This window comes from Bufo bufo, chromosome 4 (assembly GCF_905171765.1).
Source record: "Bufo bufo chromosome 4, aBufBuf1.1, whole genome shotgun sequence".
Taxonomy (NCBI): Eukaryota; Metazoa; Chordata; class Amphibia; order Anura; family Bufonidae; genus Bufo; species Bufo bufo.
This window is the reverse complement of record NC_053392.1, coordinates 634445717-634459302: the sequence shown is the minus strand read 5'-3', so window position 1 is coordinate 634459302 and position 13586 is coordinate 634445717. Positions and strand designations below refer to the sequence as shown.

The following is a 13586-nucleotide window of genomic DNA, read 5'->3' as shown; positions in this document are numbered from 1 at the left end:
CTTCCTGGGAAAGCTGGGCGACAACCTGTGCTGGAGACATCCGCGCATGCGCTGCACCTCGGAGGACGCCGCGCCCAGAACTGCTGCCTGTCCATCCTCCAGCCCATGACCCGCACCAGCTCACAGATGAGGCTGCCCATGGCCATGCAGAAGTCAAACTGGCGCTGGAGGCGGGTGCCCTGGTTCTGGTCCGGCCGGTCGCTGCTCAGTTGGTCCAGCAGTGATGTCACACACAGGTAACGCTTCACCAGCGAGAACAGCTGCTTCCCCGGAATCTGACAAAGAGAAGACCAGAGGAACATTGGGGGGCTTCTACTAGATCTCTACCGGAAAACCGGGGTCCTCACCTCCCGGAGGACATCTGCGGCCTCCGCTCCTCACCTCCCGGAGGACGTCTGCGGCCTCCGCTCCTCACCTCCCGGAGGACACCTGCGGCCTCCGCTCCTCACCTCCCGGAGGACGTCTGCGGCCTCCGCTCCTCACCTCCCGGAGGACGTCTGCGGCCTCCGCTCCTCACCTCCCGGGGGACATCTGCAACCTCCGCTACTCACCTCCCAGAGGACACCTGCAGCCTCCGCTCCTCACCTCCCAGAGGACACCTGCAGCCTCCGCTCCTCACCTCCCAGGGGACTGCGGCCTCCTCTTTCCACCTCCCGGAGGACATCTGCAGCCTCCGCTCCTCACCTCCCGGGGGACATCTGCAGCCTCCGCTCCTCACCTCCCGGAGGACATCTGCAGCCTCCGCTCCTCACCTCCCGGAGGACATCTGCAGCCTCCGCTCCTCACCTCCCGGAGGACATCTGCAGCCTCCGCTCCTCACCTCCCGGAGGACATCTGCAGCCTCCGATCCTCCCCCGTGGAGGACATCTGCAGCCTCCGCTCCTCACCTCCCGGAGGACATCTGCAGCCTCCGCTCCTCACCCTCCGGAGGACATCTGCAGCCTCCGCTCCTCCCCCGTGGAGGACATCTACAGCCTCCGCTCCTCCCCCGTGGAGGACATCTACAGCCTCCGCTCCTCCCCCGTGGAGGACATCTACAGCCTCCGCTCCTCCCCCGTGGAGGACATCTGCAGCCTCTGCTCCTCACCTCCCGGAGGACATCTGCAGCCTCCTCTCCTCACCTCCCGGAGGACACCTGCAGCCTCCGCTCCTCACCTCCCAGGGGACTGCGGCCTCCTCTTTCCACCTCCCAAAGGACATCTGCAGCCTCCGCTCCTCACCTCCCGGGGGACATCTGCAGCCTCCGCTCCTCACCTTCCGGAGGACATCTGCAGCCTCCGCTCCTCCCCCGTGGAGGACATCTACAGCCTCCGCTCCTCCCCCGTGGAGGACATCTACAGCCTCCGCTCCTCCCCCGTGGAGGACATCTACAGCCTCCGCTCCTCCCCCGTGGAGGACATCTACAGCCTCCGCTCCTCCCCCGTGGAGGACATCTACAGCCTCCGCTCCTCCCCCGTGGAGGACATCTACAGCCTCCGCTCCTCCCCCGTGGAGGACATCTACAGCCTCCGCTCCTCCCCCGTGGAGGACATCTACAGCCTCCGCTCCTCCCCCGTGGAGGACATCTACAGCCTCCGCTCCTCCCCCGTGGAGGACATCTACAGCCTCCGCTCCTCCCCCGTGGAGGACATCTACAGCCTCCGCTCCTCCCCCGTGGAGGACATCTACAGCCTCCGCTCCTCCCCCGTGGAGGACATCTACAGCCTCTGCTCCTCCCCCGTGGAGGACATCTACAGCCTCCGCTCCTCCCCCGTGGAGGACATCTACAGCCTCCGTTCCTCCCCCGTGGAGGACATCTACAGCCTCCGCTCCTCCCCCGTGGAGGACATCTACAGCCTCCGCTCCTCCCCCGTGGAGGACATCTACAGCCTCCGCTCCTCACCTCCCGGAGGACATCTACAGCCTCCGCTCCTCCCCTGTGGAGGACATCTACAGCCTCCGCTCCTCCCCCGTGGAGGACATCTACAGCCTCCACTCCTCCCCCGTGGAGGACATCTACAGCCTCCACTCCTCCCCCGTGGAGGACATCTACAGCCTCCACTCCTCCCCCGTGGAGGACATCTACAGCCTCCACTCCTCACCCGCGGAAGGACATCTACCGCCTCCGCTCCTCACCTCCTGGAGGACACCTGCAGCCTCCGCTCCTCACCTCCCGGAGGACACCTGCAGCCTCCGCTCCTCCCCTGTGGAGGACATCTACAGCCTCCGCTCCTCCCCCGTGGAGGACATCTACAGCCTCCACTCCTCCCCCGTGGAGGACATCTACAGCCTCCACTCCTCCCCCGTGGAGGACATCTACAGCCTCCACTCCTCCCCCGTGGAGGACATCTACAGCCTCCACTCCTCACCCGCGGAAGGACATCTACCGCCTCCGCTCCTCACCTCCTGGAGGACACCTGCAGCCTCCGCTCCTCACCTCCCGGAGGACACCTGCAGCCTCCGCTCCTCACCTCCCGGAGGACACCTGCAGTTTCCGCTCCTCACCTCCCAGAGGACACCTGCAGCCTCCGCTCCTCACCTCCCGGAGGACATCTACAGCCTCCACTCCTCCCCCGTGGAGGACATCTGCAGCCTCCACTCCTCACCTCCCGGAGGACACCTGCGGCCTCCGCTGCTCACCTCCCGGAGGACACCTGCGGCCTCCGCTGCTCACCTCCCGGAGGACACCTGCGGCCTCTGCTCCTCACCTCCCGGAGGACATCTGCAGCCTCCGCTCCTCACCTCCCGGAGGACGACATCTGCAGCCTCCGCTCCTCCCCCGTGGAGGACATCTACAGCCTCCTCTCTCCACCTCCCGGAGGACATCTACAGCCTCCACTCCTCCCCCGTGGAGGACATCTACAGCCTCCACTCCTCCCCCGTAGAGGACATCTGCAGCCTCCTCTCATTCGTAGAGGCAGCTGTGGGCTCCTCACTTCCAGACCCATAGTATCACATGGTAAGGACTACCCATAACTTACCTGTGGTAGGTGGATGCCATCAAAAGAGATGCAATGTTCCTCCGAGCTGGTGGTCTCGGCAAAGAGCTGCAGCAGTGTAAAGCGCGACTCGAAATCCATGTGTTGCTCAATGCCGTCCTGCTGACTGAGGGACAACAAGACGTGGGCGCGACTTCCTGCAAAACACACACAACTGCCCGTCATGGCGTGCCCGAGCCCCACGGATGTGCCACCATGCACTGCGCAGCCGCCCCCACCTGCATCATGAGACGCCAGCGCGCGCAGCATCTTGCCGGCGTTTTTGCGGATCTGCTTCTCTGGGTTGCAGAGCATCTTCATCAGCAGGTCCAGCGCTCCCGTCTCCTTGAAGACGCCGGCCAGCGAGCCGATACTGGCGTAAGCGCTCAGCACGTGGATGGTGTTGAGGATAGACGAGTCGGGACCACAGCTGGGCGACATCTGACGGGCCGCTCTCTGTACCAGCATCCGAACGTCCTCGGTCATTTCCTGCAGAGCGCCTTCATCTGGGGCCCCGGAAGTCTTCTCCTGTGGGACCCCGGGCCCCTCAGGCTTCCGCTTCCCCAGCAGGGTGGGACAGTTGCTGTAGACTTCCTCAGCTGACATCCACATGAGGATGTTGGAGGACTTGTTCTCCGCTTGTGAGGTGGTTCCACCGCTGCCGGCTCCTGTCTCCTCCATGTTCTGCACCGCCCAGCGGATCAGATACTCCACATGACCGTCCGCACTCCATCGCTGGCGCAGGAGCTCCTCGGGCTGGGCCTGCAGCTTCGGACCCAGCTGGACCAGCAGATTGCCGTTCCTCCGCTCCCCCACCGACATGGCGACACTAGGAAGTGGAACAGGAGAAAAGGAGGATGACATCACTGCATACAGGGGTTATCACAAGCCAGGCGATGACATCACTGCATACAGGGGTTATCACAGGCCAGGCGATGACATCACTACATACAGGGGTTATCACAGGCCAGGCGATGACATCACTACATACAGGGGTTATCACAGGCCAGGCAAAGACATCACTGCATACAGGGGTTATCACAGGCCAGGCGATGACATCACTACATACAGGGGTTATCACAGGCCAGGCGATGACATCACTGCATACAGGGGTTATCACAAGCCAGGCAAAGACATCACTGCATACAGGGGTTATCACAGGCCAGGCGATGACATCACTGCATACAGGGGTTATCACAGGCCAGGCGATGACATCAATACATACAGGGGTTATCACAGGCCAGGCGATGACATCACTACATACAGGGGTTATCACAGGCCAGGCGATGACATCACTGCATACAGGGGTTATCACAAGCCAGGCAAAGACATCACTGCATACAGGGGTTATCACAGGCCAGGCGATGACATCACTACATACAGGGGTTATCACAGGCCAGGCGATGACATCACTACATACAAGGGTTATCACAGGCCAGGCGATGACATCACTGCATACAGGGGTTATCACAGGCCAGGCGATGACATCACTGCATACAGGGGTTATCACAGGCCAGGCGATGACATCACTACATACAGGGGTTATCACAGGCCAGGCGATGACATCACTACATACAAGGGTTATCAGAGGCCAGGCGATGACATCACTGCATACAGGGGTTATCACAGGCCAGGCGATGACATCACTACATACAGGGGTTATCACAGGCCAGGCGATGACATCACTGCATACAGGGGTTATCACAAGCCAGGCGATGACATCACTACATACAGGGGTTATCACAGGCCAGGCGATGACATCACTGCATACAGGGGTCATCACAGGCCAGGCGATGACATCACTGCATACAGGGGTCATCACAGGCCAGGCGAGGACATCACTACATACAGGGGTTATCACAGGCCAGGCTATGACATCACTACATACAGGGGTTATCACAGGCCAGGCGATGACATCACTGCATACAGGGGTTATCACAGGCCAGGCAATGACATCACTACATACAGGGGTTATCACAGGCCAGGCGATGACATCACTGCATACAGGGGTTATCACAGGCCAGGCGATGACATCACTACATACAGGGGTTATCACAGGCCAGGCAAAGACATCACTGCATACAGGGGTTATCACAGGCCAGGCGATGACATCACTGCATACAGGGGTTATCACAGGCCAGGCGATGACATCACTACATACAGGGGTTATCACAGGCCAGGCGATGACATCACTACATACAGGGGTTATCACAGGCCAGGCGATGACATCACTGCATACAGGGGTTATCACAAGCCAGGCAAAGACATCACTGCATACAGGGGTTATCACAGGCCAGGCGATGACATCACTGCATACAGGGGTTATCACAGCCCAGGCGATGACATCAATACATACAGGGGTTATCACAGGCCAGGCGATGACATCACTACATACAGGGGTTATCACAGGCCAGGCGATGACATCACTGCATACAGGGGTTATCACAAGCCAGGCAAAGACATCACTGCATACAGGGGTTATCACAGGCCAGGCGATGACATCACTACATACAGGGGTTATCACAGGCCAGGCGATGACATCACTACATACAAGGGTTATCACAGGCCAGGCGATGACATCACTGCATACAGGGGTTATCACAGGCCAGGCGATGACATCACTGCATACAGGGGTTATCACAGGCCAGGCGATGACATCACTACATACAGGGGTTATCACAGGCCAGGCGATGACATCACTACATACAGGGGTTATCACAGGCCAGGCGATGACATCACTGCATACAGGGGTTATCACAGGCCAGGCGATGACATCACTACATACAGGGGTTATCACAGGCCAGGCGATGACATCACTGCATACAGGGGTTATCACAAGCCAGGCGATGACATCACTACATACAGGGGTTATCACAGGCCAGGCGATGACATCACTGCATACAGGGGTCATCACAGGCCAGGCGATGACATCACTGCATACAGGGGTCATCACAGGCCAGACGAGGACATCACTACATACAGGGGTTATCACAGGCCAGGCTATGACATCACTACATACAGGGGTTATCACAGGCCAGGCGATGACATCACTGCATACAGGGGTTATCACAGGCCAGGCGATGACATCACTACATACAGGGGTTATCACAGGCCAGGCGAGGACATCACTACATACAGGAGTTATCACAGGCCAGGCGATGACATCACTGCATACAGGGGTCATCACAGGCCAGGCGATGACATCACTACATACAGGGGTTATCACAGGCCAGGCGATGACATCACTACATACAGGGGTTATCACAGGCCAGGCGATGACATCACTACATACAGGGGTTATCACAGGCCAGGCGATGACATCACTACATACAGGGGTTATCACAGGACAGGCTATGACATCACTACATACAGGGGTTATCACAGGCCAGGCAATGACATCACTGCATACAGGGGTCATCACAGGCCAGGCGATGAGGTCACTGCATACAGGGGTTATCACAGGCCAGGCGATGACATCACTACATACAGGGGTTATCACAGGCCAGGCTATGACATCACTACATACAGGGGTTATCACAGGCCAGGCAATGACATCACTGCATACAGGGGTCATCACAGGCCAGGCGAGGACATCACTGCATACAGGGGTTATCACAGGCCAGGCGATGACATCACTACATACAGGGGTTATCACAGGCCAGGCCAGGACATCACTACATACAGGAGTTATCACAGGCCAGGCGATGACATCACTGCATACAGGGGTCATCACAGGCCAGGCGATGACATCACTACATACAGGGGTTATCACAGGCCAGGCGATGACATCACTACATACAGGGGTTATCACAGGCCAGGCGATGACATCACTACATACAGGGGTTATCACAGGCCAGGCGATGACATCACTACATACAGGGGTTATCACAGGCCAGGCGATGACATCACTACATACAGGGGTTATCACAGGACAGGCTATGACATTACTACATACAGGGGTTATCACAGGCCAGGCAATGACATCACTGCATACAGGGGTCATCACAGGCCAGGCGATGAGGTCACTGCATACAGGGGTTATCACAGGCCAGGCGATGACATCACTACATACAGGGGTTATCACAGGCCAGGCTATGACATCACTACATACAGGGGTTATCACAGGCCAGGCAATGACATCACTGCATACAGGGGTCATCACAGGCCAGGCGATGACATCACTGCATACAGGGGTTATCACAGGCCAGGCGATGACATCACTGCATACAGGGGTCATCACAGGCCAGGCGATGACATCACTACATACAGGGGTTATCACAGGCCAGGCAATGACATCACTGCATACAGGGGTCATCACAGGCCAGGCGATGACATCACTGCATACAGGGGTTATCACAGGCCAGGCGATGACATCACTGCATACAGGGGTTATCACAGGCCAGGCGAGGACATCACTGCATACAGGGGTTATCACAGGCCAGGCTATGACATCACTGCATACAGGGGTTATCACAGGCCAGGCTATGACATCACTACATACAAGGGTTATCACAGGCCAGGCGATGACATCACTGCATACAGGGGTTATCACAGGCCAGGCGATGACATCACTGCATACAGGGGTTATCACAGGCCAGGCGATGACATCACTGCATACAGGGGTTATCACAGGCCAGGCGATGAGGTCACTTCAGAGTTGTGACAGGTCACGTGACTGTCCTTGCTGATGTTTGTGGAGCGCCCTCTTGTGGACATCTCCGTGAACAGCAGGCAGGAGCCAGGTGCGGCCGGACACTGACCTCTGGCGGCGGCGTCCGGTACTGTCATCCCGTTACTTCCGTCTCTCCGTGCACAGTCAGATCCCTAGGGGGGCGGGGACTTACCCGGACACCCGACATCACCGGGTCTCATCCGCTCAGCTCCCAGTGCCACGCCATACTCTCGTCTTCCGGGTCAGTCGATCACGTGACATCCAGCCCCGCCCACCTCATCCTGCCCAGGCAAAGAAGCTGAACTGTTAGCAGGTGTCACAAGGAGCGTGGCAGGGGAGGAGTTATACAGGGGGAGGGGTCAGAAAGGGGAGTAGTCCCGGACAAAAGGGGTGGGATTAGACATATCAGAGAGCTGATAGAGGAGGGGCTATTCTGCAGGTGAGGAGTCAGTGGGTTAGAGGAGGAGCTATTTTACAGGGGCGGGGTCAGGGGTTATAGGAGGAGCTATCCTACAGGGGAGGAGTCAGAGTGTCAGAGGAGGAGCTATCCTACAGGGGAGGGGCCAGGGTGTCAGAGGAGGAGCTATCCTACAGGGGAGGGGTCAGGGTGTCAGAGGAGGAGCTATCCTACAGGGGAGGGGTCAGGGTGTCAGAGGAGGAGCTATCCTACAGGGGAGGGTTCAGGGTGTCAGAGGAGGAGCTATCCTACAGGGGAGGGGTCAGGGTGTCAGAGGAGGAGCTATCCTACAGGGGAGTGGTCAGGGTGTCAGAGAAGGAGCTATCCTACAGGGGAGGGGTCAGGGTGTCAGAGGAGGAGCTATCCTACAGGGGAGGGGTCAGGGTATTACAGAAGGAGCTATCCTACAGGGGAGGGGTCAGGGTATTACAGAAGGAGCTATCCTACAGGGGAGGGGTCAAGAGGAGCTATCCTACAGAGGAGGGGTCAGGGTGTTAGAGGAGGAGCTATCCTACAGGGGAGGGGTCAGGAGGAGCTATCCTACAGAGGAGGGGTCAGGGTGTTAGAGGAGGAGCTATCCTATGGGGAGGGGTCAGGGTGTTAGAGGAGGAGCTATCCTACAGGGGAGGGGTGTTAGAGGAGGAGCTATCCTACAGGGCAGGGGTGAGGGTGTCAGAGGAGGAGCTATCCTACAGGGGAGTGGTCAGGGTGTCAGAGGAGGAGCTATCCTACAGGGGAGGGGGATGGGTGTCAGAGGAGGAGCTATCCTACAGGGGAGGGGGATGGGTGTCAGAGGAGGAGCTATCCTACAGGGGAGGGTTCAGGGTGTCAGAGGAGGAGCTATCCTACAGTGGAGGGGGAAGGGTGTCAGAGGAGGAGCTATCCTACAGGGGAGTGGTCAGGGGTTATAGGAGGAGCTATCCTACAGGGGAGGGGTCAGGGTGTCAAAGGAGGAGCTATCCTACAGGGGAGGGGTCAGGGTGTCAGAGGAGGAGCTATCCTACAGGGGAGGGGTCAGGGTGTCAGAGGAGGAACTATCCTACAGGGGAGGGGTCAGGGTGTCAGAGGAGGAGCTATCCTACAGGGGAGGGGGAGGGGTGTTAGAGGAGGAGCTATCCTATGGGGAGGGGTCAGGGTGTCAGAGGAGGAGCTATCCTACAGGGGAGGGGTCAGGGTGTTAGAGGAGGAGCTATCCTATGGGGAGGGGTCAGGGTGTCAGAGGAGGAGCTATCCTACAGTGGAGGGGGAAGGGTGTCAGAGGAGGAGCTATCCTACAGGGGAGTGGTCAGGGGTTATAGGAGGAGCTATCCTACAGGGGAGGGGTCAGGGTGTCAAAGGAGGAGCTATCCTACAGGGGAGGGGTCAGGGTGTCAGAGGAGGAGCTATCCTACAGGGGAGGGGTCAGGGTGTCAGAGGAGGAACTATCCTACAGGGGAGTGGTCAGGGTGTCAGAGGAGGAGCTATCCTACAGGGGAGGGGTCAGGGTGTCAGAGGAGGAGCTATCCTACAGTGGAGGGGGAAGGGTGTCAGAGGAGGAGCTATCCTACAGGGGAGGGGTCAGGGTGTCAGAGGAGGAGCTATCCTACAGGGGAGGGGTCAGGGTATTACAGAAGGAGCTATCCTACAGGGGAGGGGTCAGGAGGAGCTATCCTACAGAGGAGGGGTCAGGGTGTTAGAGGAGGAGCTATCCTATGGGGAGGGGTCAGGGTGTTAGAGGAGGAGCTATCCTACAGGGGAGGGGTGTTAGAGGAGGAGCTATCCTACAGGGCAGGGGTGAGGGTGTCAGAGGAGGAGCTATCCTACAGGGGAGGGGTCAGGGTGTCAGAGGAGGAGCTATCCTACAGGGGAGTGGTCAGGGTGTCAGAGAAGGAGCTATCCTACAGGGGAGTGGTCAGGGTGTCAGAGGAGGAGCTATCCTACAGGGGAGTGGTCAGGGTGTCAGATAAGGAGCTATCCTACAGGGGAGGGGTCAGGGTATTACAGAAGGAGCTATCCTACAGGGGAGAGTTCAGGAGGAGCTATCCTACAGGGGAGGGGTCAGGGTGTTAGAGGAGGAGCTATCCTATGGGGAGGGGTCAGGGTGTTAGAGGAGGAGCTATCCTACAGGGGAGGGGGAGGGGTGTTAGAGGAGGAGCTATCCTACAGGGGAGGGTTCAGGGTGTCAGAGGAGGAGCTATCCTACAGGGGAGGGTTCAGGGTGTCAGAGGAGGAGCTATCCTACAGGGGAGGGGATGGGTGTCAGAGGAGGAGCTATCCTACAGGGGAGTGGTCAGGGTGTCAGAGGAGGAGCTATCCGACAAAGGAGGGGTCAGGGTGTTAGAGGAGCTATCCTACAGGGGAGTGGTCAGGGTGTCAGAGGAGGAGCTATTCTACAGGGCAGGGGTCAGGGTGTCAGAGGAGGAGCTATTCTACAGAGGAGGGGTCAGGGTGTTACAGAAGGAGCTATCCTACAGGGGAGGGGGATGGGTGTTAGAGGAGGAGCTATCCTACAGGGGAGGGTTCAGGGTGTCAGAGGAGGAGCTATCCTACAGGGGAGGGGTCAGGGTGTTAGAAGAGGAGCTATCCTATGGGGAGGGGTCAGTGTGTTAGAGGAGGAGCTATCCTACAGGGGAGGGGTCAGGGTGTTAGAGGAGGAGCTATCCTACAGGGGAGGGGTCAGGGTGTTAGAGGAGGAGCTATCCTATGGGGAGGGGTCAGTTTGTTAGAGTAGGAGCTATCCTACAGGGGAGGGGTTAGGGTGTTAGAGGAGGAGCTATCCTACAGGGGAGGGGTCAGGGTGTTACAGAAGGAGCTATCCTACAGGGTAGGGGTCAGGGTGTCAGAGGAGGAGCTATCCTACAGGTGAGGGGTCAGGGTGTCAGAGGAGGAGCTATCCTATAGGGAGGGATCAGTGTGTTAGAGGAGGAGCTATCCTACAGTGGAGGGGTCAGGGTGTTAAAGGAGGAGCTATCCTACAGGGGAGGGGTCAGGGTGTCAGAGGAGGAGCTATCCTACAGGGGAGGGGTGAGGGTGTCAGAGGAGGAGCTATCCTACAGGGGAGGGGTCAGGGTGTCAGAGGAGGAGCTATCCTACAGGGGAGGGGTCAGGGTGTCAGAAGAGGAGCTATCCTACAGGTCAGGGTGTCAGAGGAGGAGCTATCCAATGGGGAGAGGTCAGTGTGTTAGAGGAGGAGCTATCCTACAAGGGAGGGGTCAGGGTGTTAGAGGAGGAGCTATCCTATGGGGAGGGGTCAGGGTGTTAGAGGAGGAGCTATCCTACAGGGGAGGGGGAGGGGTGTTAGAGGAGGAGCTATCCTACAGGGCAGGGGTGAGGGTGTCAGAGGAGGAGCTATCCTACAGGGGAGGGGTCAGGGTGTCAGAGGAGGAGCTATCCTACAGGGGAGGGGGAGGGGTGTTAGAGGAGGAGCTATCCTACAGGGGAGGGGTCAGGGTGTTACAGAAGGAGCTGTCCTACAGGGGAGGGGGAGGGGTGTTAGAGGAGGGGCTATCCTACAGGGGAGGGGTCAGGGTGTTACAGAAGGAGCTATCCTACAGGGGAGGGGGAGGGGTGTTAGAGGAGGAGCTATCCTACAGGGGAGGGGGAGGGGTGTCAGAAGAGGAGTGTAACGGCTACCCAGATAGTGAGAGGGTATCAGCCGTTGGGGACGTCCTTTTCCTGGCAAGCTGCTGGGTACGAGGGCAGCTGGTATAACCTCATCCACGCGTTCCAGAGGTAGAGTCGGGTTCAGCGGTAAAAAGAAGAGCGGCGTAACGATCCCATATTTTCCCTCTCAAGAACGAGATGAGGCTCCGTTTTGAAGGGTTAGAAAAACATGAACCCTTTATTGAGGGCTACCCGCCCGTATTTATGCAGGTCCCCATCTGGTGGACACGCCCCTAGGGGACCAAAAGGAAGACTGTGACACAGGACAGATACGTAGCACTCAGGATACACAGACACAACACATCCCCACACTGCATCATGGTTTCCTTCTCTCTGCCCTGGAGACACCCGAGGAGTAATCCAATTATCTCTCAGGACAAAGGGAAATCACCAATACACATGTGGGAACAACAGGACAGGAATCACCACCCAAACACACAATGTCACACCCCCACAGAAAACACAGACATTTAACATATTCCCAGATAGCTCAAGTCTGAGGGCATATCATTACGGGAATGCCGCTCAGAGTACACAAATACAATAAAATTAGCTATCTGGGTGCCATTTTTTAATCCATACGGATGGGTCTGTCACAAATTCCAACCGCGTTCGGTCCTATTAACAGTCCAGACATGCGGCATAGTTCTGTTACACTGTTCTTGAAGGGTAATATGTCCCGGGGCCATAGTCGTAGGGCAGGAGGCTAGCCATAAGTTTTCTACAATGCCCAGTGGCAAATGGCAGTTTGTCACACATCTCCCCTTTGGGGGGAAGACTAACCAGGCACCTGACCTTCTGTCGGTCAGTGCCTCCGTTAGTCGATCCACCAACCCACAGTAACCAAATGCCCGAGTAGCCACCCACAACAAACAGGTACAAGGGTGACCCACCCACAAGAAACAGTTACTGCACCTGGGTATTTTGCTGTGGGGACTTGAGGGAGGGCAGAGGCCAACTGCACTCTGCCCAGCTGCCAGCTCTTCTGCTGGGGTGCTGAGACCATAGTCCGGCTCAGTAGCCAGAGGAACATGGGAGTCAGTAGGGGTTAACATCACCTCTGTTAACCCTGAGGCCACGTTAGGAGTTAACTGGGGAGGGGAATTTGTACTTACCCCCTCCTCCTGTTGTCCTGGTGAGGGTAGTGGGGGATCTGGACAGGCTGTCCAGCATCCCGGTAGGTCAGGCGCAGAGACCACGGTCCCATCTGCGCCGTCTGGGTGATTGGTGTCTCCCCTTGTTATGGTAAGCTGCCGCTGGGGAGAGAGGGTGCTTCGCTCCTCTCCCTGAAACACAGGCTGCCGCTGGGGAGGAAGGACGACACCTTCAGCTCCCTGGGGTACACACTGCCGCTGGGGAGGAAGGAGGACACCTTCAGCTCCCTGGGGTTCACACTGCCGCTGGAGAGGAAGGACGACACCTTCAGCTCCCTGGGGTACACACTGCCGCTGGGGGGGAAGGAGGGCACCTTCAGCTCCCTGTAACACACACTGCCGCTGGGGTGGAACGACGACACCTCCAGCTCCCTGGGGTTCACACTGCCGCTGGGGGGGAAGGACGACACCTTCGGCCCCCTGGGGTACACACTGCCGCTGGTGAGGAAGGAGGGCACCTTCAGCTCCCTGTAACACACCCTGCCGCTGGGGAGGAAGGACGACACCTTCAGCTCCCTGGGGTTCACACTGCCCTTGGGGGGGAAGGACGACATCTTCGGCCCCCTGGGGTACACACTGCCGCTGGGGAGGAAGGAGGGCACCTTCAGCTCCCTGTAACACACACTGCCACTGGGGAGGAAGGACGACACCTTCAGCTCCCTGGGGTTCACACTGCCGCTGGGGGGGAAGGATAACACCTTCGG

General features: G+C 58.2%; 1 protein-coding gene across 5 annotated transcripts in view; it reads right to left on the bottom strand.

Annotated features, from left to right (window-relative positions):
* LOC120999860 (cullin-9-like) overlaps positions 1-12851 on the bottom strand; it is a 41344-nt gene extending 28493 nt beyond the window's left edge. For 3 of the 5 annotated variants that reach the window (XM_040430892.1, XM_040430895.1, XM_040430896.1), the window contains exons 1-3: positions 7718-7883; positions 2961-3786; positions 26-275 (exon numbers count right to left, since the gene is read on the bottom strand). In XM_040430892.1, coding sequence (XP_040286826.1) covers positions 26-275; positions 2961-3779 — 1069 coding nt within the window. In that variant the 5' untranslated portion in view covers positions 3780-3786; positions 7718-7883. Of the gene's footprint in view, positions 1-25; positions 276-2960; positions 3787-7575; positions 7597-7717; positions 7884-12523; positions 12527-12843 lie in introns of those variants that run through there. The other 2 variants (XM_040430894.1, XM_040430893.1) reach the window with 2 other exon arrangements.
* Between the last annotated feature and the right edge of the window lie 735 nt (positions 12852-13586).